This window comes from Lagopus muta, chromosome 21 (assembly GCF_023343835.1).
Source record: "Lagopus muta isolate bLagMut1 chromosome 21, bLagMut1 primary, whole genome shotgun sequence".
Taxonomy (NCBI): Eukaryota; Metazoa; Chordata; class Aves; order Galliformes; family Phasianidae; genus Lagopus; species Lagopus muta.
In genome coordinates this window covers 1,124,468-1,147,889 of record NC_064453.1, presented here as the reverse complement: position 1 = coordinate 1,147,889, position 23,422 = coordinate 1,124,468, and the positions used below count along the sequence as shown (strand labels likewise).

The following is a 23,422-nucleotide window of genomic DNA, read 5'->3' as shown; positions in this document are numbered from 1 at the left end:
ATTTTTTCTATGTGTATTATATTCTAGTATACTCCTCTGTGATTATCACTGAAAGATGTTTTTAAGACTACATGAGTCGGAGTGAAAGTTATCAGCTGGGCAGCAGGCATTTATTTTTGGGTCTATACTGAAGGAATAGATGGCTGGCCATCTCTCCCAGTGGTAAATACACGAGCCAGATTTCTCCTTCCCATCTTGCCTTAAGCACAGCAGCCTTTTGCTGTTGCACCTTGACCAGCTCTGACATGCATCTCTTTAGCACGGCCATGCGGTAGCTGAAGAGTTAAGGCACAAATAAAATCTCAAGTTCAGACTGTCAGCTTAGATAGTGCTTAGCAAGGGTCGAGGAAAAAAAAAAAGCCAGTTGTGATTTAGAAGAAAAACAGTGAGATTTGACCAATTCCATGGAATACCTTTCTTTGCCCCAGGGCAGGTGGAAGTGGTATATTAACCAAGGAATAGAGCAGGGGAGGAAAAAGGCCAAATCACATTTCTTTGAAACAAAGAGGCTTTTTACCAGGAACAAGCCTTGATAAAAATTACAGTGGCATCGCAAGTCATTTCAGCCGCTCGGCCTGGGGCTATATTAAAGCAGTGAGGAAATAAGGGATGCAGCAGCCCTGAAATACAAATACAGTAGTCCCGGGAGCGTTTTTAGTATAAATAATCCTTTTTAGAATAATGTAGTGGCTTTAAATAGGGCCAGGTGGTGGGTGCAGCACCCGGGGTTGCCTTGGGAGGGAGCAGAGGTTGGTGGGGCAGTGCGCTCTGTATGTGGGTATGGGCACTGCCAGAGCCGGTCTTCCTGTGCTGTGTTCTCCCATACTGCCTCTTATAGCAGAATCTAATGAAATCAGCTTAAAAATAATGATGTTAATGGATGGATCTGTCAAGCCGAGCCGTAAGAATGCTTGGTGTGACCGGGAAGTTGAATGGCTCTAAAAGTGCCGCAGAGTTCCCAGGAATTGGGTGAATTTCCATTGGAGATCGTGAGATTCCTACCAATGTCTCAGCTGTTGCTTGACGCCACTGAACGGCGCCTGGGGGACGTCCTGCAACCCGTCAGCAAGCGCTCAGAAAGGCCGCATGCGTAGCAATATTTGTCACAGTGCCAGGGGACAGTGCACGTGCTGTGACGTCCCATTGCCACCAGTGGAACTTAGCCCTGTGCCTGTCCTAAATTTCTTACCACTGTCCCTGTACAGGTAAATGTTGGAGCGTTTCCTCAGTCAGAATTGACTTTGCAGACAGGTCTGGCAGACCTTGGTCAGGCTTGGCTATATTTTCGGCACCTGTGTACTTGAGTGAGCTGGAAGTTGGCCGGATGATTTTGGCAGAGGTGTGCCTTGGCCAGATGCACAGCTGAGGTTCAGGGTTGCAGTGTTTGTCCCTCCGTGGAGCTCATCACCAAGTTAGGATAACTGTAATGATGGAAAATCCACGGGCAATTCCTGCTCCTAAAGGCTATGGGAAAAGGACTGCCTCTGTGCTCACCGGCCCTGCAGAGCTGCCCAGAAGATGCTCGGGACATGCAGAAATGCCAAGTATTTGTGGCTCTCGTGGTCTCAAGCCCACCACTGGGCTTTGAAGGAAGCTAAGGATATGCAGGAGTACTGGAATAAAACCCCAAGCCAGGCAGGGGCTGACATTAAAACCCCACTGCATTCCATGGGCTTTGGAGGGAAATCCATAGAAAGCATGCAAGTTGTTTCCAACTGTTTTTTTTTAGAAGAAACTTTTGCTCATCACCTCCTGCCTTACATTTCCCATAGAGAAATGTGTCCCTGGGTCTGCCTCCCATAGGTAGGTACTCCGTGCAGCCTGACAAGCTTCCAGCCCTGAGCACAAGCTTGAGGCAGCAGCAGCAGGACCATAGCATCCAACCACTGCTTCTAATTAGGAAAAGCTGAGCATTGAGGAACGAGCTCAGGAGAAGCAGCCGAAGGTGGGGAGCTGCCAGCAGCAGGTTTTAGCCATGGGATGCTCCCATGGGATGCAGTTGTGCGATGCTCATGGTGTGTCTGCCCTGTCAATCCCACACAGCTCAGGGAGGACCAATCTCAGCAGTGCAGTGGAGTTTATATTCTGCTGAGAGCTCTGGAGCTGAAAGGGTTTGGTTTGGTTTGACCAGCACAGGCATTATGTAGTGGATAATACATTTAGTCTGTATGGGAACCGGTCTGATAGCGGGGTTGTGCATCTTCTGGTGTGCTGCTGCTCGAAATTAAAAGGAAGTGAGATAAAGACTTCCAAAGGCTGAATTTCAAAATCCTTGCTGGGCTCATTCATTGGAACCACTCAACAAGTTTGTATAGGATTTTTATTTTTTTTTAATTAAAGTAGAAGTTGTAGGTGATGAAAAATAACCCAAGTACAAGGCCTGAAATATCACTCTAGAGATTCAGCGTGTTTTTGCCTATCTGAATTAAATATATAGATATATAAATAGTGCTACGAGTGTCGAGGAAAGCACTTTGCAGAGTGCAGACTTGGTGAAAGCAGCCCGAGGCCATTTCTCGCTGTCTTTGCAGAGCTCTGCTGTTGCAGCACAGAATTGGTGAGCTTCACTGGAATGCTTTTGGCCGGGGATGGAAAACCCACCCGATGCCGTGGCATTGAAATGTGTGCCTCGGTGGCTCTGACAACAGAGCTCTGCTTTTGACACCCACCTCACGGCTCAGCCCCGCGTCCCGCATTGATTCACTGATTCCCTTTATTCCCATAGTCTGCTGACACCGTCCCTTCCCTCCCCCCCCCGCCCGCGGTGTGTTTGTCTGGCTCACGTTAGGAAATAGAAATTGTTATCGATTAATATTAATATTTAGCATGTTTGTGAAAATGTCTTTCCCCACCGCTATTAATCTGCGGTGTTAATAGTGCCGGGAGTCCTTTCTGGACCCGGGGGAACCCACAGTGAGCGGAATGACAATGAGACGGTGACAACAGCCCAAAAGCTTTCACTTGGCAAAGATGTGAATTCCAATTGCAAGGTCTCCTTTTGGAGGCTTGCAAATGCTTTATTCCTGCTCTGCGGTTTGACATCCAGGACTGAGAGAAATGCCCGGCTCCATTTGTTAGTTTTTGGAGAGCTGTTCTGGCTGCATTTATTTATCGATTCTAAATAGGTGCCGCTCCTCTCAGTGGGGAGATTATCTCGCCGTCGCTTTGAAACTTCTCCTTTGCTGCATTTCCAACAAAAGAATTTCTGCCCAACTGGAGCGCTTCCACACTTTTATCGGTTTAAAACACGGGCTTCTTTGAAGCAAAAATAAGCAAAACCGCTGCAAAGCAATTAGGATTTTTCTTTCCGAATCGCGGCGTTGTCTTCTTTCTCCTCTTCCTCTCCAGACTTTGGTTCTATTGCACGACTTCCATTTCACCACTGGTTGGTACAAGTGTCTGTGTCACACACGGTGCGTTTCTTGCGATGCTTCGTTGGAGCTGTTCTGTTGTGAACAGCTGAGGGACAGAAATCTCAAAGGCTCATATTTTTCCAGTGGCTTTGATGAAGAGATAATAGAGCTTTTTTTGGCTTCCAAGCACCCACTGTGAGTCCTCCATCCAAGTACGCAGTGAATTAATTTTTCACCATCTGAAGAAACGTCATCTAAAGTTCAAACATAAAGCAAAATATTGAACCCAGGGATCAGGTGAGGGGTCGTCGTGGACAACAACGTCCTCTTAAGAGTTTGATTCTAAGAGGACTTTATGTGGGACTGCTTGTGATGCTCAGGCTGACTTTTACTGGAAATATAATCCTGGCATTTAGTGGAGAGCAATTTGGACCCCTTCCCCGCTGCTTTTACTAGAGGCAAACGCGTGTTAAGGAGCACACTGAAATACTGTTTCAAGCCATATTCTCTATTTCTGCCAGCAGAAATCCCGTAATAAAAGAAAATACTTTCTTTTTTAACCAAAAACCAAATGCACTGTAAATCCCTGCTACCTGTTCTTCTCGCAGCCGAGTCCCACAGTGGCTGTTTTGTAGGATGGTTATTAAAGACCCTGCAATTAACTCTTCTGCTCTGCGCTCCTACACCTGTGACACAAGTTATCTTCTGCTTGTTCTGCATCAAATAACCCGACCTGCTTTGAGGGGTGTCGTTACAATCAAGACGAAACAGGCTCCAAGTGTGAAACCTTGCTATGGTTGAGCTCCTCCCAGTGCTTTTCCTTCCCGTGCATCCCATCCCCTCCTGTCTCATCCCTCACTGTCTCCCTCCCTGAATAACTCTGCAGTTTGTGGTATTCTCCAGGACTAAATTGTTTTTTAATGCGTTCCACAGTGGTTCTGCATTAAATGAGGGAAGGCACGTGCATTATGTCCCAAAGCAGCAAAGGCAGAGCCTGCAGGGACTGAGCGATAAGCGGAGGCACCCGCTGTACAGTGACCACAGAGCTCCCAGCCAGGAGACCCGTTTCCTCTGAAATCCCACCTGAGAAGTGGTAGAACTTGCATCTCTTCCCAACTTAATGTCAATGGTGTAAATAAATAGGGAATTCCAGGAGCAGTCCTCTGTGCTGTGCCTTGGGATCACCTCGTTGGCGTGGGTCAGGTGCTGCAAGGCGCTGGTGTTGGATTGCAGCGGGAGCTTGGCAGTCCTGTATGGAACTATTATGGGATCGGGGCTCCATTACCTGTTTCCAGATGTCCCTTCACAAAATGAGCATCTCTCTTCTGCACCACTTTGGCCCCATGGCACGTTGGCCCAACCAGTGTGCCTTTACTTCCTCTGTTGTCTTCCAGCTCAAACAGCTTATGAAATTACGGGTTTTCAGGAAGGACTGGGAAATGTTTCTAAATGGTCATTCAAAGAAAAATGTATGTACCTCTCTGGGGCACCTGGAGCTGCATGGAAAGCCTTTTGGAGTGCTGCTCTACATCCCAAGGCCTGTGCAGACCCAGCCCATGTGCAGGGGTGTGCATGGGCCCCTGGGCTGCTTGGCTCTGCACTGCTTGCAGCTGCAGGAGGACAGCCTGCATAGGGCAGCGCAAGCTGGGTGCTGGTGCACAGAGCTGCAAAGTGCTCAGGCCCACAGGTACCAGCCTTATCACCCAGGGCAGACAGATAACATGACGTTAGGGATGAGCTTTCCTATCTTCTATTGTATTTCAGCTGTGGCCATCAGGTGGCAACCTGATCACTGCAATGGTTCGCTGCGCAGAGCCCCTGCCTGCTGGGTGCTGCTGGGTGCTGCTGGGTGCTGCTGGGTGCTGCTGGGTGCTGCTGGGTGCTCTTACCCCCAGCCCTGGGTAATTACAGGTGGGCAGCACTGTGCTGAGAGGCAGCAAGCCCTGGCAGTGCTCAGCACACGATGTGTAAGTGCAGGTGTTTGCACTCCTGGCTGAACTAGGCTGTGATGCTGGCGATTCCTCCCAGCTCTACCGGGCTACGAAGCAGTCCTAAAAATGTTTGGTGTTGTTTTTCCTGATGAAAGATGCCGAGTGTGCAGTAAATGGGTGCAGACCCTGCAGTCAGAAACATGCACAGCCGTGTGTCCTGGAGGGGTGACACGTCCCATGCCTCCTTGCTAATGTAGCACTGCAGCTGGATTATTTGGAAGCAAAGCAGGAATGCAGCATGCACCTGTAATCCTCCTCCTTGCCATTTCGACAATGACGGCTTCTGTGCTTGGGTTTTGTTGTGTTGGTTTTTTTTTACATGTATGTTGCATTAATATAAAACCACTTCTCCAAGAGGGATCCTCTGACCTGGCAGCGCTGCGGACTTTCAGCCCGCTGTTCTTTCACACACAAGTGAAAATGGGCAGCTTTTGTGAGCATCCCGTCCTGGAGCCGCCTGCCAAATTTCAGCCTGGAAAGTCACCGTGTGTCAGCCAACAGCACAATGCCATGGAGGATGACAAAAGTGTTATGGGCTCAGCCCTGCGTTCTCTTTGCTCTTAATATCCCCATTGCTCTCGCTGGGAGTTCTGCCTGCAGAAGGAGTGGAGCTCTGGGCCCGGGTTTGTGTTTGCTTCAAGGTCGGTGGAGCAGCTCGTGGTGTGCAGTTTCCCAGCTGGGATGCTCTGGGAGTGAACAAAGTCCTGGGGCACCTCAGATAAACAGGCATTTCTGTGGCAGAATTGTATATTCTATACTAATATTAATAAGCGTATAAAAAACCAAATGTCCCCCTCCCCCAAAAAACTTCACCCTAAATGTAGCGCGTTGTTCCTTTTACCAACATTTCCTTTAACATTCCATTTTTTCCTTTCATTACAGCTGCTAAATAGATTATTCATGAGCTCTCTCACCAATACCGAAGCAGCACCCGCATTGTTGCAGGACCCTCATTGGTGTCACACAGATTTTAAGCCTGTGCCCATATCTGATTATCTGTGGAAACAACCTTTCAATGGCTCTTTTTTACAGAGTAATTTCACTAGTGAGCTCTGAAGGACTAATTTTAGTTTCATGACAATAACAGTAAGGTCAAGTTGTATTTCTGTAGCACTTTTCACATAAGCAGACATTCCGCAGTGCTTGCCACTAGGAGAGGGGCAGATGTAGGACAGCACGGTTGTCACCATTAAGTGACACACAAGTTACGTTGTGGGGAAACTCAGTGCAACTGGAGATGGTTTCTGAGCTGCAAAATGTGCCCTGCCTGTATTTTAGCACTCGTGTTACAGCCAGAGCAGCGTGGAGAGGAGTGCTGGGGGGGACAGATGGCCCTGAGGGCAAGCTGGAAGATGCTGCAGTGATTGTAGCACTGTGAGCAACGCGATGAGCAGAAATCCAGGAGGTTTCATAGTGCAGAATTAGTGTGAGCAGATGGACTCCTCCCAGGTGCATCAGCTCTAATCAGAAGTAAAGCCCAGCTGCTGAACCTGCCTGAGATTCCTGGAATAGCTGTGGCCCGGGGAGATGTGTGCACACATCTGTATGTTTTAGTGACATCTAGCTAACATCTGGGGAAGCTCTTTTGGAGCAGGACTCAGAGCTTCAGAGCTGAGCTCATACAGAGAGTGCGACAGGAGAGTTGCTTCTGAGCGCCCTTCTGAGACACGTGCCTTGAACTGAATCTCTCTGCCTTATTCCCAGCTATGATTCTAAGCATTTCAACGCAGCAGCGTGACAAAAAAATGATCCAGCTCACGATATCCACAGGCTTCAACTGGGCAAAATTCCACCCTTGTCGCTTTGAGACGCATCCTTCCACCGTGTGACGCAGCTGTGCATCGCTGCACGTCTGTTTGCATGTTGCCCAACGGGTGGCGGTGGAACTTGTGCTGGGAGTTGCTTCACTCCCCAAATGGTCACGTTGCACTCAGTGAAGCTGCCTGGGGAGAAGGGGTCATGTTCCCTGTCCTGGGCCCTCTGAGGAGACTCCATTTAGCGACTGAAAAGGCAGAAGGAAGAGATTACCTGCACTTGAGGACTTCTCCTGAAACACGGAGTGAGATCTGGGCTCAGCTTCAGAGTAAATTCAGATTTAATCAGAGCTGGCCTGATTATCCCATATTGGAGACTGAATTAACAGTGCTCAGAAGTGAGGTGCCTTTATACTTGTGTCATTTGCAATTTTTCACAGGTCATGCTCCACTAAACCTAGTTTTGCTTTTCAACTCGGTTGGAATTCCTGTTTCTTAAGTGCAAAAGAGGCTAATCATAGAGGAGAAAATAATTTGACTTGCTAATACCAGGAGAGAAAACATTTACAGCAACCACAAGTATGTTCAGGATTATGGAGCACATAATACTTATGAAAGCGTGTTTCTGGTGACATGTTTGAGTAAGGAGGGTTGCACTTTCTAGCAGAGGAAATGTTTGTAGGCTGCAGCAGGCAGTCCTCTGTGCTCCAAAAAGGCCAGAGCAAGAAAAAAAGAAAAAAAAAGTTGGCAAACGAATCAGAATCCTCTTCTCTAGCGAAGCCTGCTGCTGGGCTGCTTAGGCACGAGCTCAGGAAAATCTTTATTAGGCATTAAAAGGTAAAAAGAAAGAGGAGATGTGTCCTGCATGCAGGAGCTGCGTTCAGAGGATGAGGAGATGCTGCTGTTGGGGCAGCAGTGGGAGCTGGGTGCTGCTCCCCTCGCACAGAGCTCAGCCCTTAGCACTTTGCACGGTGGGAGCCCCTCTCGATGCGCCGTGCCCACAATGGGGCGGTTGTTGGCCTTGTTATCATAGTGGGAGCTACGGCGCAATGAAAGCACAGTCATGCTGCCTCATGTTTAATTGAGAGATGGCAAATCTGTTCCCAAAATACTTCGGCTCCTTGTATTGGATGACAAATGTGTTTTTCTTTTCCCCTTCATCTGTTTCCCTCCCCTGCCCTTGTTGTTTTTTTTTCTCCTCGGATGAAAAAAGCTCCGTTTCCGCTCCAGTTGAACGTTGCAGCCTCGCAGTTGAGTCCTCCTGGAAAAATCCCCAAACCTTATGACCCCCCATGTCCACCATTTGCAATGGCACTCTTCCTATCCCTTACGTACTGGCCTTTCTTTTGCTCCCTGGCATGCTGAGAGCTCCTCCCGTCTCTTGTTTCTCAGGGTCCCTCCATGCCTGTGCTGATGCTTGGCATCATCGCCGTCTCTAAGACCAGTTTTATTCCCAGAATCTGAAATGGAAATTTCAGCTGATTATTTGGTCAATGCTCATTGCCTCCTCAAAGCCTGCCTTTTTCCAAGGCGCTTCATTCATCCACCTTGGTTGCTTGCCACTGCTTTTGCACCGTTCACTCTATTAAATTTGACTCTGCATTTCAGTGCACCTCTTCTAGGAGCTGTGCCTCGAGACTACCTTCTTAGAATAATATTTTGGTGCATAACTAACCACTGTTTGCAATACCTTGAGGTGCTTTCCCCTCCAGTAGACACAGTATCTTTTGTTTAGCATAGAAAAGTTGGGCACTAACAGACATAAATTTTTGCTCTGTGAACTCTGGAATTGGAAGGAAATAATAATGCATGCTGAGTTTCAATTAATGGTGAAGTGTATGCTATGAAGCTGATGCACTAGCTAATGAGAAGACCTGTATTTTTTATTAATTCAGCATTAATTTGCAGTTAATAACTATGGATTTTTTTTTATGTTGCCGCTGCAACTGACTTTCAGTGCATGCAGTCTGAATAGGAACTGTTTTTTCTTTATAATAATTTCTTAGCAACTGGTGTGTTGTTTTTAATTGGAAGGAAACTTCATTGATGATCCTTCTGCACTGGGAAGCCAGAACTAAATATATATGTGCTAGCTATATAAGCACATACATTGTATTTCAGACATAGGAAATACAAGCTGTGAGCCCAGCTCTGCTCACTGAAGTCCCACTTATGACGCTGAAGTATCACACTCGGTGTGATAAAGATCTCCAAATCCCAAGGCCGTGTTTAGCACTGCAGTCTGAAGAGGTGAATGCATCCCTGGGATGAAGGCTGCTGGCTTCAGGAGCGCTTCTTTGGAAAATTTCTCTCTCATGGGGCAATCCTGGGATCCTATGGCTGGTTCTAACACGGGTAGCTCAGAAGAGTTGTTGAAAAACCCCCAGTGGTTCAGACAGGAGTCTTAAAAGGGCAGAAAATGCATTTCAGTGGAAGATATTCTATCCCGTGCAGCTTATTTGAGAGGTTAAGAGGTGACATCCTCAAAAACTGAGAAGGGAGAGATGTGGAGCTCAGAGGTAGGAAGGAGGCAGCGGGTCGTTTGCAGCCTAAAGGACAATATGGCCCCATGCCCAGTGCTCAGAGCACCTCCTGCTGCGTTGTCCTTCCCTGCATCCTGGTAATCACTTGTTCTAGGAAAGTGATGGAAGGGGGGGATGGCTGAAGAGTACTTTTAGCTCGTACGAGCCAGTAGCATACCAGAGAATGGATGCATGTTGTTGCAGGTTTAGTAGTGGAACTGACTTGCAGTTTTCTGAAGCGTAATAATCATAGTGCTCATTTCCTAATTGTTTGTGGGAAAATGAAGCATGGAGCTCCATGCAGGGTGAAGGCTGTTCACCTGTGAGTTTTCCTGCTTGGTTGTGCACCCCAACACGGGCACACGGGCAGCTGCCCCCATTCCCTGCTGCAGTGGTTCCCAGCGCTGTGTTGGGCACTGAGCTGTGGGGTCCCAGGGTTGCCCCGAGGATGCTGAGCCCCACAGCTCTGGTGTTGCTTCTAAAGGATGTGGTTTCCAGCTCTGCTGGCAGCACAGGCGGCTCCCACCCATATATTGCCTGTCGCTGTGGGCCCGGAGCAAAGCTTAGGCATGAGCATCACCAATCCCAAGCACACGGAGTCTCCGTACATTTGATAAAGGAAGATGAAAGCTCTTCAGATGGCTTACGCTTTGTGGTTGTAGAATCCGAAGCCAGATTTTACCTTAATTACTCTTTTCCTCTCCTCTTCAAAACACCCCGGCCCAGTTCAAACAATCAGTGGTTGCAGAGAGCCTCGAGCACACCTCTTCTGTGTGCTCTTCCCTCTTTCTGTTACTGCAAGACAGCTGACACAGCTCGTGCTCCTTCCACCCCCAGCCATCTCCGAGCACGGTGCAGCCAGTATGGATGCCCTCACCTCAGCCTCACCTCAGTTCTGTAGGACAGGATTGCCTTTTTTCCTGCCCCTACTGTCCTTAACGTGTGTGAGCGAGGCTTTGTGAAACTCTGTCCCGAGAAGAGATTAACTGATGTTCACGTGGGTATTTCAGTGTTTTTTGTTCTGCTGTTTCCCCTTTTAGGTGACAGCGAGATTGTAAATAATATGTACGAGACCGACCCTGATCTCCTTGCTGGCGAAAGTGCAGAGGAGGAAACAGAGGACAGTATTATGTCCCCCATCCCTGTCGGACCTCCATCACCCTTTCCCACCAGCGAGGACTTCACTCCCAAGGAGGGCTCGCCCTATGAAGCTCCCGTCTACATTCCTGATGACATTCCAATCCCACCAGATTTTGAACTCAGAGAATCTTCGATCCCAGGGGCAGGGCTAGGGATTTGGGCCAAAAAGAAGATTGAAGTTGGGGAAAGATTTGGACCTTATATGACAGTACAAAGGAGCACATTAAAGGAAACAAACTTTGGATGGGAGGTAAGCGCGCCCAGTGTGGTGATCACATTCATTTGTCTTTGCAAACTGTTCATAAAAGCAAGTTGAGCCCCGACCGACTGGGGACCGAGGTGGTGACTTTGCTGATGCCATATCCCAGAGTGTTTTGTCCCCAAGGTTCCATGCAGTATTGAAAAAGCAGCAGAAATCCTTTCCGGTGGCTACTGGGGCTACAAATACTGCTCCAGCCCCATTTTAGAAGGTTGCTTTCAAATGATGTTGGGTCACTCCTTAAAGTGCTTGTCATTTTCAGATTGTGTTCAGAACTTGTCACCGTGGGAGAAATATGATTAGTCGCGTCATGTTTTGTGGTTGGGTGTGTTACCTTTGACTTCCACTCCGTGTTAGCTGTGCAGGCACTATTAACTGGTCATAGAAAATAACATGTACCCATTAACACCCTCGATGTTCTTGAGCTCTTGCTCTGCAGCAAAGATAAAGGAATGCAAAAGTCATTTTCCCCTCAGAACTAAACAAAACTCATCTTCAATGGGAAAAACAGCGCTGTCCCCAAACTCCTGTGTCTTTCTCCCTGCTTTGGGGGGATTATCCCGGCCATCTCTCTTATCCTGCTGTATTCTTGATTTGAAAATATCCATACCTGCAAGGATAATCCTAAATTAAAGCAGGTTCTAAGCGCAGCAGAGTGTAATATGCAGGAATGGAGTTTTACCTCCCTTTCCTCGGCTGCTTTCTGGTGTGAAGCGATCAGTGCTGGAGCACAGAGGTGGGATGGAACCGAGAGCTGCGGCCGTGGCCGTAAGCAGAAGGTGCTGGCAGGAGCTTAGAGCACGAGGCCCCAGTTTGAAAAGGTCTGACTGTGTTCACATGGCTGGTTTTTGAAGTCTTAACAAATGGGCCAACAGCGAGGTGCTGCGAAGCCCAAGGAACTGTGTCCAGGTGGTTTGGTTTGTCTTTAAAATGTGTCCACACTGCATGAAGAAGCAGGGTAGGCTTGCCATGAAAACGAAGCTCAGTCCTATCTTGTCATTCTTCTGCAGAAGGAAATTCCTGAAGGGCTGAAGTAGGAGTTTGGGTCGGTATTGGAGCTCAGTCCCCTTTTCCCTTTCCTAATGCACAGCTGAGTTTCCATCCCCCACATCTCCATACAGAGCTGCATTCCTCTGAGCTCGTCTTTGTGTTGCCTTCTTTTCTTGTGAATTATCGTGGCAGAATACTAGCTCGGTGTTGCCATCTCATCTTCCGAATGTGTTTTTTGCAGAAAAAAATGGAACAAAATGTGCTGTTGATACACAGTTGGCAATAGTTGGCAATGGGCAGCTCGGGGTTACCTGCTGGCAGTGCACTGGAAAGCAGCTGGGGGAAAACGCCATTCTGGTTCTCTGCAGGCTGCAGTGTGGAAGTTGCTCCTGCCAAAAGGTGGGAGCTGTGTTTTTCTGGACCTGAGCACTTACAGCTGACCTTACTTTTAATTTTAAATATGTTTTCAACAAAGGCTTGTGGGGTAATTTTTTGCACCAGCTCCGTGGCTGCTGGAAGTCAGGCCAAACTGGAGTGGTGCAGATCCTTTCTTCCGTGACCTTGGCGTAACTTTGTCCTTGTCTTTTACATTTCTGGTACAGGTTTGTATTTACATTCATGGTTTTAAGAACTGCTCCCTCTCTCCATTACGCACGGAGCGCCAGGCCTGGTACAAGCCATATCTATTAACTTCAGTCTCCATTGACTTTGTGGTACTGTTTATTTTTGCGGTGCGCACGAACAAACTTTCTTTCTCTGTGGCCCCTCTCACATTTCTGCGGCACTTTTGTTCTCCTGTTGGACAGGAACGTTTCCTAGCTGAAAGGAAGGAATATTTGTCCTCCGTCAGACGTCCTCAAACACTGCCTTAAACCCACCCCAACACTCTTCCTTTGACCTTGCCTGTTCCTGCAGGCACTCTTGAAGCCTTTCACTTCCCAGTATGTCTACAGCAGCTCAGAAACTTGCAGTCACTCCAAACCTTCCCGTTTCCCTTTGTGCTGAGCAGGAATCCCTGGGATAAACTCTGCTTCTGCGTGCACGTTGGCACCGAGCCGCGTCCTCAGCACGGAGGGCTGTAGGAATAGCCATAGAGTGCCATAGAGTGATGTGCCCAGCAGCTTTCTGTGCGGCCACTCGTGCTGAGCATCCATACCATAAAAACATTTCTGTCCTGTGTCAGTAAAGTTGAGTAGGCAGAGGAAAACGGAGGAATTTTCCCTCCCTCTGTACCACGTTCATCAGACTTCTGCCTGCTTTCCTGCAGCCTCTGCCTGTTGTTTCCTGCAGCAGCGCTGAGCTGAGACCCAGTTTTGTTGTGCTCCAAGAGGGATGTACCTTTTGCAAGTTGACATTCATTTTTTTGACAGCGTGTCTGTGCAACTTGTGGTTTGGACTCACAATGGCTGGAAATCAAATGCTTTCATTAGGCCTTGATAACTAATCAGCGCTGGCTAATGGGCGCGTTACTGGTACACTGGAATTGTCAGTTCTATTAGTTACATTAGTAATTTCTATTTCAGGAAGGATAATTGTTCTTTACACCCAAACTACCACTCATGGATAAGCCCTCATTGCATTTCCTGCAGCTCATACTCTGGATAATGCTCCCACCCAACCCATAGTCCTAAAACTTGGGTGGTTTTTTTGGGGTCTGTTTATAATGATCAGCAGTTTCTTAATTTTAATAGTGCTTCTGCCTTTTGCCCACAGAGTTGTTGCCCTTCACCCCAGCAGGTCTGCTGTCAGACCAGCTCACCTGCATGGCCCTGGCACTGCTCATAGCAAGGAATGCTGTTTGCTGTGTGGGCACCATCAGCACCGTGTCAGGGTCCTGGGAAGCTGCAGCTGGTGCTGCTGTGCTGGAGGCATTCTGGGCCCTGGGAGCACTTTTATTTTTTCTGATGTCATTAATAATAATAAAAAAAATCAATTTTGGACATCTAGGAGATCTGCTTAAGGGCCTTGGTGTGCAATTGATCTCTGCTTTACCATGAACACTGCAGAAATAGCTTCTCTTTTCCAGCCTCGGCAGGACTGGGGTTGTGAAAATGAAACTGAAACAGAACAGTAAGCTGCATTTCTTTGAAGGCATTGGGAAGCACGAGCTGCTATCTGCAAACAGAGCTCTGCTCTTCTTCAGCCCAACTGTCTGATCCAGACCCAGCTCTGGTGTCAAACATCTCCCTTCAGGAGGCAAAGAGTCTTAGCATCATAGAGTCACCAAGGCTGGAAAAGACCTACAAGAATGCTGTTTGCTGCAACTGTCAGCTTACTTGTTGTTTCCACTAACAGCCTGAAAATTCATAGAGAATGCAGAAAGCCACCTTGAGAAAAAGAGATGGGATTTTTTCCCCCATTCTTTTGGGTGTCTTTGCTTTTAACCAGACAGGAGTGAGTGGGTTAAAGCTGGGTGATAAAACACTGTTGTTGTGAATTCCCTTGCTTTAATGTTCATTTCAAGAAACTATTTGCTGAAACAGAACACTGAAGTTCTGACTCATACAGACAAGGTAGGCTTTTATTTCTTAACACATGCAAAATGAGCGCTTTGCTTTCCATCAGGGCAAAGACAGAAACTGTCCCATGAAAGAGGAATAGCTGTGCGAAAAATAAGAGCTGGCAGCTGAAGATGCAGCATTCTTGGCTTCACATCTGGGCCAGTGGAAAACTGCTGTTTTTTGAGCATGCTTTCTGGTGTCAGCGATTTGCAGGCGTTCAACCTCCTTGTTCCCACAAAACAGAGCACTTAAACGTTGCTGGGTTTGTTTGTTTTTAGAAGTGCTCATAAATGCCAAGGAAATTTGGCTTCACAGGACTGGCATCGATTGCCGAGAGGAGAGTTGTGCTGTATCTCCTCAGCTCTTAGAAATATGAAGATAGGAAGGGGACTGCAAGCATTCTTTAGATGTGATGGCTGTGTCATGCTTCCCATTAGCAGAACATGCTGCCCAAATTCACTTTAAATGCCGACACAGTTTGTTAAAGAAAGCGTGTCCTCGTCTGTCCTGCTTTGAAACAAAATACAGGGCTTGCAATGAGCAGGGACATCTCAGGACCTCTCTGTGCTCGTCCCTCGCTCACGTTCTTTGACTTGCAGGCTGGCAGGATGTGATGACATTTCCTTGTAGCTATTCCTCACGCGTCTTCTGATTCATTCATTTTCTCCAGCCTCTGCCTTTCCCTTTGGCTTGGGGGGAGCATAACAGCCTCTGAGGCTCAGGGAAGGGCTCAGGGACGGCTGCTCTCACTGCCTCATCCCATCTCCTGTGGGGAGCAGTGCTGGAGGGCGCTGTGCGCGGCCGTGCCCGAGGTGTGGAGCATGTTGCACACAGAAAGTCTGTCCCATTAAAGGTTACTGCACAGTTTTTCCAAGTTTAATTTGGCTAGAATAATTCTGAAAAAGCAGGAATCTATGGGTTCATATGGAATAGAGAACACACGAGCACGCTGGGACTTCCCAGATGTGCTGGTACAGCCAACAGCCGTCCAGCCATCCTCGGTACTCCGTACTTGGAACCTGTTGGTGCATGGTAGGACTGCAGGTAAGCCACGGCTTTAGGCTGGAGCCTGAGGCTTAGGAGGGAGCTGCTCCATGAACCGAGGGCAGATCCCATCCCTGCAGATAAATCTGGAGGGTGGGGAGCGTTTGTATCGTTGTAATGGTGACTGAACATTAGAAGTGCATCCGCTGACACCCAAAGTGAAAGGACTGAAATGTGTAACCTTCTACGTTTCTCCAGATGCCTCAATGTGAGGGTTAAAAGAGTAAGTCTTTTTTAGGCCCGGGAATGCCGAGATGTCTTGCTCTATCTTAGGCACTTCTCTCAAACATGGGTATATAAGGAATTAGGGAAAAAACAAGAAGAGACAGGGAAAGGGAATGACTAAGAATACCTCCTGATATTTCTCCTTTATTTCCATAAGGGGTAATAACTCATGAGCAATCCGGCAGAGGGCACTTTCTTTAAATAGAACGTTCTGATTCACAAGCAGAAAAAGGAAATAAATATTTTCTTTTCGACTTCGAGACACATCCATGAATACCAGCTTCTGAAATGGTATTTTATCATCCATACTTAAAAAAGAAAAAAAAGAAGAAAAAAAAAAAGGAAAGAAAATCCCATGAATAACTCAATGTATACCACAGGATTTGAGAAAGAGCTCTTTCTTGTTGTCAAAAGACTTGCAGAATACAGGGAACTATTTCTTCCCCTGGAATGTTAACCTTCGTAGAAACCCAGCCTTTATTTTGTCCTCTCCCAGAAGTGCAGGGCTGACGGGGCGTCAGGACACAGGAGGCTGCTGTAAAGGAAATGATCAATAAGGTAGAATTAAACCTTCAGTATATGTGGGACGTGAAAGGAGGCATCATTGGTGACCATTTCAGCTGCAGTTTCAGAAGGTGGAAGCAGTGCAAAGCAACTTGCTCTGTAGTTGTTGGCTGCTCCTGCACGGTCACCAGGACGTGCCTGGGGGTGAGGGGGGCAGCACACGTTGTGCCGTGGGTCAGAGGATGGCAGCCCATGTTCTGTAGGGAACCTGCAGGCTGTCTGGTAAGGATTTCACATGTTCACTCAAGTTGTTCTCCAGGGAAAGGTTCTCCTTCACCTCCGAGGCCCAGTAAGCATTGTGTTAAGGCACCAAAGCAAGCTGCTGCTTGGCTTTGAGTCATGGCTTAAATGCTCAGGGCTGTGCTTGGGCTCTGAGGTTTGGGACATCAGCACAGCTTTCAGTGAACCTCACTTGAGTTCCTGGTTAGTTCTCAAGTCTGACGGCTTTAAGTGAAATTGCTTTACCTCAATCTGTGCAGCGCAAGGAGGAAAGGAACAACGGGAGATTTTCCAGAGTAAAACATTAATTGCTTTTATAGAAAGGGCAAATCACGTTCTCTGCATAATTTGGCACCGTCCTTCTCTTCCCATAGCAAACAGGGAGCAGCACCACAGATCTGCAGAACTGCTAAATATAGTGACTCTTACTCTGTGGGATTTTAGCACTTCTCACATTTTGGCACTTTGGTTGCTTCTTATTTGGCTCCAGAAACGCAAAAGGATTTATGTTGTTGTACATAGAGACGAAAATGAGAAGTTGGGTCTATTGCTCTTTCTTAAGTAGTAGCACATAGTTGGGTCTTTGTTCCTCACCTGTTAACATCTCAGCTAATTATTCATCCTTTCCACTTTTTGTTTATTTCATCGGTGCGAAGTCCTGGGACCTCTACAAAATGAGGCAGCCCTTGTGCTGAACGTTTGCAGCTTTGAAAAACACGGGCTGTTTGTGCAGGGAAGGCGTGAAGCTCATTCTGAGTCCCACTTAGGAAACGTTAGTGGAAGGAATATGTGTGCAGGAGGAGGTCTGGTGGCAGACGAGGAGGGGTTGGTTGGAGCAGAAGGAACATTTCTGGGCATCGGGGTGTTGTCGGCCGTTTTGCTCCTGATTGGGTGCTCTGTGTTCAACTCGTGGCACCCGCCTGGAGCCGCCTGTGCAGCTCTTGCATTTCCTGGCTCTCACTGTCCCCTCTGCAGGCAGATAACGAGATGCTTTGAGGCACAGGGCTGAGTGCAAGCCGGTTACCTTAATCGGGTTGCAGCCCGGTGACAGTGCGCTGCGACCACTTAATGTGTTTGCACTGATCAGAGACATGCACGTTCAAGTGGGTCGGGTAAATAAAGGAGAGGCATCTCTGCGGCGAGGCAAGTCCATTTGTGTACACACGGGCTGGGAGCGCCCCGTCGGAACTTGCCGTCGCTTATCCTCTGTCTCAGAAATGCACGAAACGTGCTTAAGGCAAGGAAAGTTCCCTGCAGCAGATGTCCTGCTCGTGCACACGCTCCAGCAAGGCTTTTTCAGGCTGCACGCTGCTAATGAAGGAAATCTCCTGTTGCTGCTGGGATGGGGTGATGTGTAATGAGTGATGCAGCGGTTCGGAAGCTCTGTTCCCTAAGAAATGCCTTTGTTTGAAGCGTTTTGTAACCCCCCTGCGATGGGAGCTCAGCCCCTCGTGCCCGTCTTTGCTCCGGGGTGCTTTGCTCGGCACAGAAGTGGCATTTTGTGCCTTTTGATCTGATTACCAGCAGTATGTTTCCTCACTTTCAGATAATGCCCGGGCAAGTCGTCGCTTTAATTGTACATCTCATTGTGCCATCCTTGTTCAATCATGTTCAAAAATACCTACATTTCACCCTTGTCCCCCACCTCCCTTTTCCCATTTAGATCTCACTGAAGTCCATTCTCCCTTATCAGCACAGTAATTTCATGAGCAGAGCTAGGATTTCTGCCGTTTAGGCCCCGGCCATTGTCTGTCGCAGCTGCAGTCAAGATAAACCCTCACCCAGAACAAAGTTGGAATGACCTTTTACAAGCAGAATCTGCCTTGTTTCCCTCCAGACTAATTTATCAGCCTTCATTTCAGCCCAGTCTCTCAGCAGAGGCCTGAAAGAACATTACAGAGAGCATGAATGAACAGGGGGATTAAGATGCTTGGCTAGTCCCTCTTTTTCATCAGACACCTTCTGGATTTACTGAGATGTAAGCTGTAAATGACCGTAAGTGGTGAACTGCCTTAAACTTGCAGGAAGGGAAAGGGAAGGGGCGGGGGGGTCGGGGGGAATCACCAAAGCCAAATGTTTGGGAAAGAAGAGGTTTGTGGGGACCCGGATAAAGCCCTGTGCTGGGTCTGGCACACATTGAGCTGCCGGGGCCTCGGGGTCAGCGCTGCGTCGCGGGCAGAGCAGCCAGAAAGGTGTCTTGTGAATTTAAATCAACCGGTGTGTTGGCTTAAAGCAAACACGAACAACTGGATGGCACGTCTGTCTGTCCTGAAAGTATTATTTTTGGTGCAGCAAAGCAGCAAAAATGTCAATGGGAGCGTGACTTCAGTGCTGTGAGAACAGTTCTGTTTAAGGTGAACTTGGCCAACGTGAAATAGCAGATCCACATGGAGCTGACAGCCGTAATCCGAGGGGCTTGCAGTGAGGAGGGGAACCCATAGCTGTGCCCTTAATGAGGGGAATTGTCAGCACGGAGCAGGAGCTGCTGCTCTGGAATGGGGTGACGCTGCCCCTTGTGCCACAGGACTGCAGAAGCTTTCAGTTCTCCCACCTTTCAGTTTTCTTCGTTTAATGAAGCAAAGGGTCGATAAACAACTTGGAAACATTGCTGTTAAAGCACAAGCTGAGGAGAGGCAAAAATCCTCATCTGCAGAACTGAATCGTTGTGGTGGATTACGTTAGGGGAGGTGACCTGAAAGCTTTTGCAAGGGAGGAATTAAACGCAGCTCTGGTGGCTCAGCCTTTGGGAACGGTGGTGGTGGTGGTGATTTCTCCTTATTGCATGGGGATCTTCTGCAACCAGCCCTGGGCAGAGCGTGAGCTGTGTGCTGGCAGCAATGAGCACGTGCAGAAACGTGGGGAGATTTAGCACTTCTGAAATGTGATTTGGGTTCTGGTATAGCTGAAGTTCTGGTGAAGAAGAGGGAGGGGGCAGAGGATGGAAGAGCAGGGATGTGGATCAGGAGAGTGAGCAGAGGGGCAAAACCATTTCATCATCCCTGGAGGTGCTCTGGAAAAGGGTAGATGTGGCACTGAGGGCCATGGTCAGTGGGCATGGTGGGTTGGGCTTGGGGGGCTCGGGGGTCTTTTCCAACCTTAATGATTCTGTGGTTTGATCCTGAAGAAACCGCTTGTAGCAAGTGGTGAACAGCAGACATTTGATGCTTGGAAGCTGGATTCAGTTGGTGTGAGGTGATGAGGAGCCCCACTCGTGTGCTGGGCGAGCCTGGCACCGTGGCTGCGAGACCTCCCTGTCTTCTGTAACCTTATCTACCCATAAATCCCAGTGCAGCAGTTGGCATTTCCCTTTCAGAGCTATAAAAGTTCTTGAAATGCAGTGGCTGGTGGTTGTAAGAAAAAAAAGAAAAGAAAAGGACTTCTTATAAACCTTTGGAAGACTTCTGATGGGATATTTGACTGAAAGTTCAGGCTGTCGTTTCTTTGCATCTTCTGCGTTGCTTTTCCATAACGTGGTTCTGCTTTTGCAGCCTTCCAGCTACTGCTATGGAAGTTGCAGTCGTTGAGGTGATGCCATCTTTTCTGCACACAGCAGTGGTGTTTAATCTCAGATGGAAAGGGGTTAATAATGCAGAAGCACTGCGCTGTTGTCGAGATGACACCCAGTTCTGTATTTTGTAAGGGGCACGTGTGTGTGATATCTATCAGCAAACACATGTTTCAATTTACTGCTTCTTATGAGCTGTAGTTGGCAAGAGTAGGAATATAGCGAATTCAGAACGTGGCTGATAAAATACTGATACCGTATCTTTTAATTTATTACCTGTATTACCCACACACTCTGTTTTCCACTCTGTTCTCTCTCCTTCACGAGTTGTGTTTTCACTAGACTGGCATTTTCCTACTCTGATGAATTAACTGTCAATTGAAGTTAGTGAGATAAATCAAAACAAATGGACACCCTGCTCCATATTGACTTTCTCACTGCCTGATTCTGAAAACCACTTTGAGCACTTTGCTGCTATTATGCTCGCTTGGTTCTAAGCAAATGGACAAGAAGGAAGGAACTGGGGGAGGTGGGTGTTTAATAGCCATCAGTTACATTCTCACTATCTCTGCTTCATCTGGGATCTTGTCAACAGTGAGATCTGCAGCATTTACCTAGAAAGAAGACACTTGGCATGGCGTAAGAAAATGAAATGCTAAGCAGCTTTCAGAAGCATGCTGCATTAAAGTCTGGGTCTTTTCAAGCGTGCTCTTAATCCACTGTAAGAGTGTTCTGGGGGATGACTGCAGCAGCGCCCAGAGGAGAACCTTCTGATCAGCAGGACAGCCCCAAGCAGAGCCACGTCTCTGGCCTGAATCCACATGAGGTTTGCTAGCAGTTGGGTGGGAGTTTTCTGTCTATAATTACATCGTTAGGGGATAAGGGACTTCAAGGTGTCAAAGCCTTTTATCTCAAGATAGAATCATTGCTGGCCTGGTTTACTGTTTGCGCTGAGCAGGTATCTGATGACTGGGGTCGTCTGTGCCCCTAATTAACAAAGCACTCTGCTGAAGTGATGAGTGAAGTCGATCTGAGATGCACAGGTCTGACTGGTGGCAGACATGGTGGAAGCCCCCAGATGAAGAGCACGAGGTGCCTGGGTACAGGAGTTCCTCCTCATCCTCAGCCTTAGTGCAGTGATAGGAAGTGATGGATTGTGTCTCAATATGAGAATAGGAAACCCACCGGCGTGTCTCGAGCAAAGCTGCGTGCATCAAATGCCAGCCGTACCTCTGGCTGACCTTGGTTACTCCGCGTGGTTTCAGCCAGAAGAACAAGCATATTCCTGTCATACAGCAAGTGTTGAAATTCCTTTGTTATTTGTTTACTTGTATCTTAAACATCTGCGCCTTCATGCTTGGCTTTGAAATGCATTCTTGATGAACCCGACTGTTTTTCCATAGCCATCCCCTGGCGGTGTGCTGTGCCTTCCTCTGCATCCAGCGCCGCGTTTTGCAAACAAATTTAACACCTCCTCACCTGGAAGGGATCTTGTAAACTTTAATTCAAGAAGTAAAAGGTTAAAAAGAAATGTACGTGCGGAGGAATGGATGGTGGAAAGGGGTAAAGCCTCTCAGCAGTAGGTTAATTGGAGAGTGGAATACCAGTGTAGATGGGAGCACATAGTTTCCTTGGACAATGTGCTAAAGAACTGGGAGCTGGGAAGGACCAGCTGGGATTGTTAGTGAATTAGCTGAAGTCAGAAACCGCTGAATGGAGCAAAGAAGTAAAGGGGAAATGAAGGTTAGGGTATAATTCAGTCTAAATTAGGTGGGCCATTCACAATGCATAAAAGGGCTCTGAGCTTCCTTTCTTGGGGAAAATGGGTAGGAAAGCTCACTTTTATTTGGACGCGGGCTGAGTGGTTGATTTTAAGAATGTGCATACCTAGAGCCTACTTTTTGGAAGTGCATTATCCCACATGAGTCTGGAGGAAGCTTTGAAAATGCCATGAGCCTGAAAGACAACGGATTTAATAAGGCAGAATCACAACCGTTGCGCTGCAGAAGCACCTCATTTTAATCTGTTATGAGCTGAAACAAATTCTTGTCACTTATTCAGTCTTTGCTTGCTCGTTTTGAATGGTGAAAACTCTGTGTCTGATCCCCTGGTGCCCAAAATCCCCCTGGTTTTGGCCTCTCTCTCCTTGCTGTTTTGGAAGAAATTGTGGCATTGGTGTCCTTGCATTAATTTCTAAGTTTTGGTTGCAGGAGGTTGTGCCACGGGAGGGGATGTTGCAGTCAGAGCAAACATGCTTGGAGAGAATGGGTTTCTTCAACCTTGAATCATGAAAAGCAGCGTTTGTTGGAGGGGAGAGGGAAGATGGGCAGGAGAAAGGAAATGTAAACTGTGTTTTTTTGTATCTGGCTTGCTTTATTTATTTATTTGAACTCAGGAGGGTTTTGAATGAGCCTTGCAAAGCCGGCCTTCCAGTCATGCTGGAGAGGAAAGCAAAGGACCAGTCCCTTGTTTTGCTGGTAGAATCATGTGTACGTCCCAGAGCATCTATTGCAGCTGTCAGATGTTACACTTCTGCACTGCATGCAGCTTTGTGCTTTGTGTGTCACTGAGAGCAGGCAAAGCCAGCTGGCTCAGGTGCTTTGGAGCCACAGGGCAGAAGGCACAGGGCAGCCCTTCCAGTCCAATGGGAAGAGCTGTGCTGCATCCCCCCTGGTGCTGCGGTGTTGGATTTCTATGGAGATGTTCAAACTCACTTGCCCTCAGTCCCCCTGTTCCTTCCATTGTCTGATGACAAAATTCACCTCTATTCAACTTAGCAGCTATTTGAAGCTTCCTTGGAGATCAGTCAGTCCCATCCAGCACTGATCTGCGTGTCGTCTGTGGGCACAAAGTGGTGGCAGCACCCATTGCAGTGGCTGGTCTCTGGCTGTGCAGGGCATGCCAAAGCTACGGCTGGGTGATGCCGGCTGTTCTGTGCCATATGAACCTGTCTGCAGCACATTATGCTGGACCCTTAATTAAACAGCCCATCTGATTGGTGCTGTTGTGCTTTATCTGAAGGAGGTTGGTAGGAATGTGTTCCTCGGCTGTGATCAACCCCAGTGCTGGGCTGGTGGGACTGGTTCCATGTGCTGTTACTGGTTACCTGCATGGCCCAGCTCACTTCTGCATTCCCTCTAAAGGCTCATGTCAAGCTCAGTCAATTGAAATGAGATTCAGGGCTGGAACGGCAATAAGTGTTCAATCAAAGTATTTGATAAATCACTTAAACAATCTTGCAGATTGCAAATTCTGTAAATGCAAGTTCTGCACTTATTCAAAGCTAGTGGATGTGACAAGACTGAGAGACAGCAAAGTCAAAACAGCAGGGAGAAAAACTCCGATTGTTTGATGA

The 23,422-nt window shown here is 47.7% G+C and overlaps 1 protein-coding gene across 4 annotated transcripts in view; it reads left to right on the top strand.

The window, feature by feature from the left end:
- PRDM16 (PR/SET domain 16) overlaps positions 1–23,422 on the top strand; it is a 212,125-nt gene that overhangs the window by 79,924 nt on the left and 108,779 nt on the right. For all 4 annotated transcript variants that reach the window (XM_048967893.1, XM_048967892.1, XM_048967894.1 and 1 more), the window contains one exon: positions 10,661–11,010. In XM_048967893.1, coding sequence (XP_048823850.1) covers positions 10,661–11,010 — 350 coding nt within the window. The remainder of the gene's footprint in view (positions 1–10,660; positions 11,011–23,422) is intronic.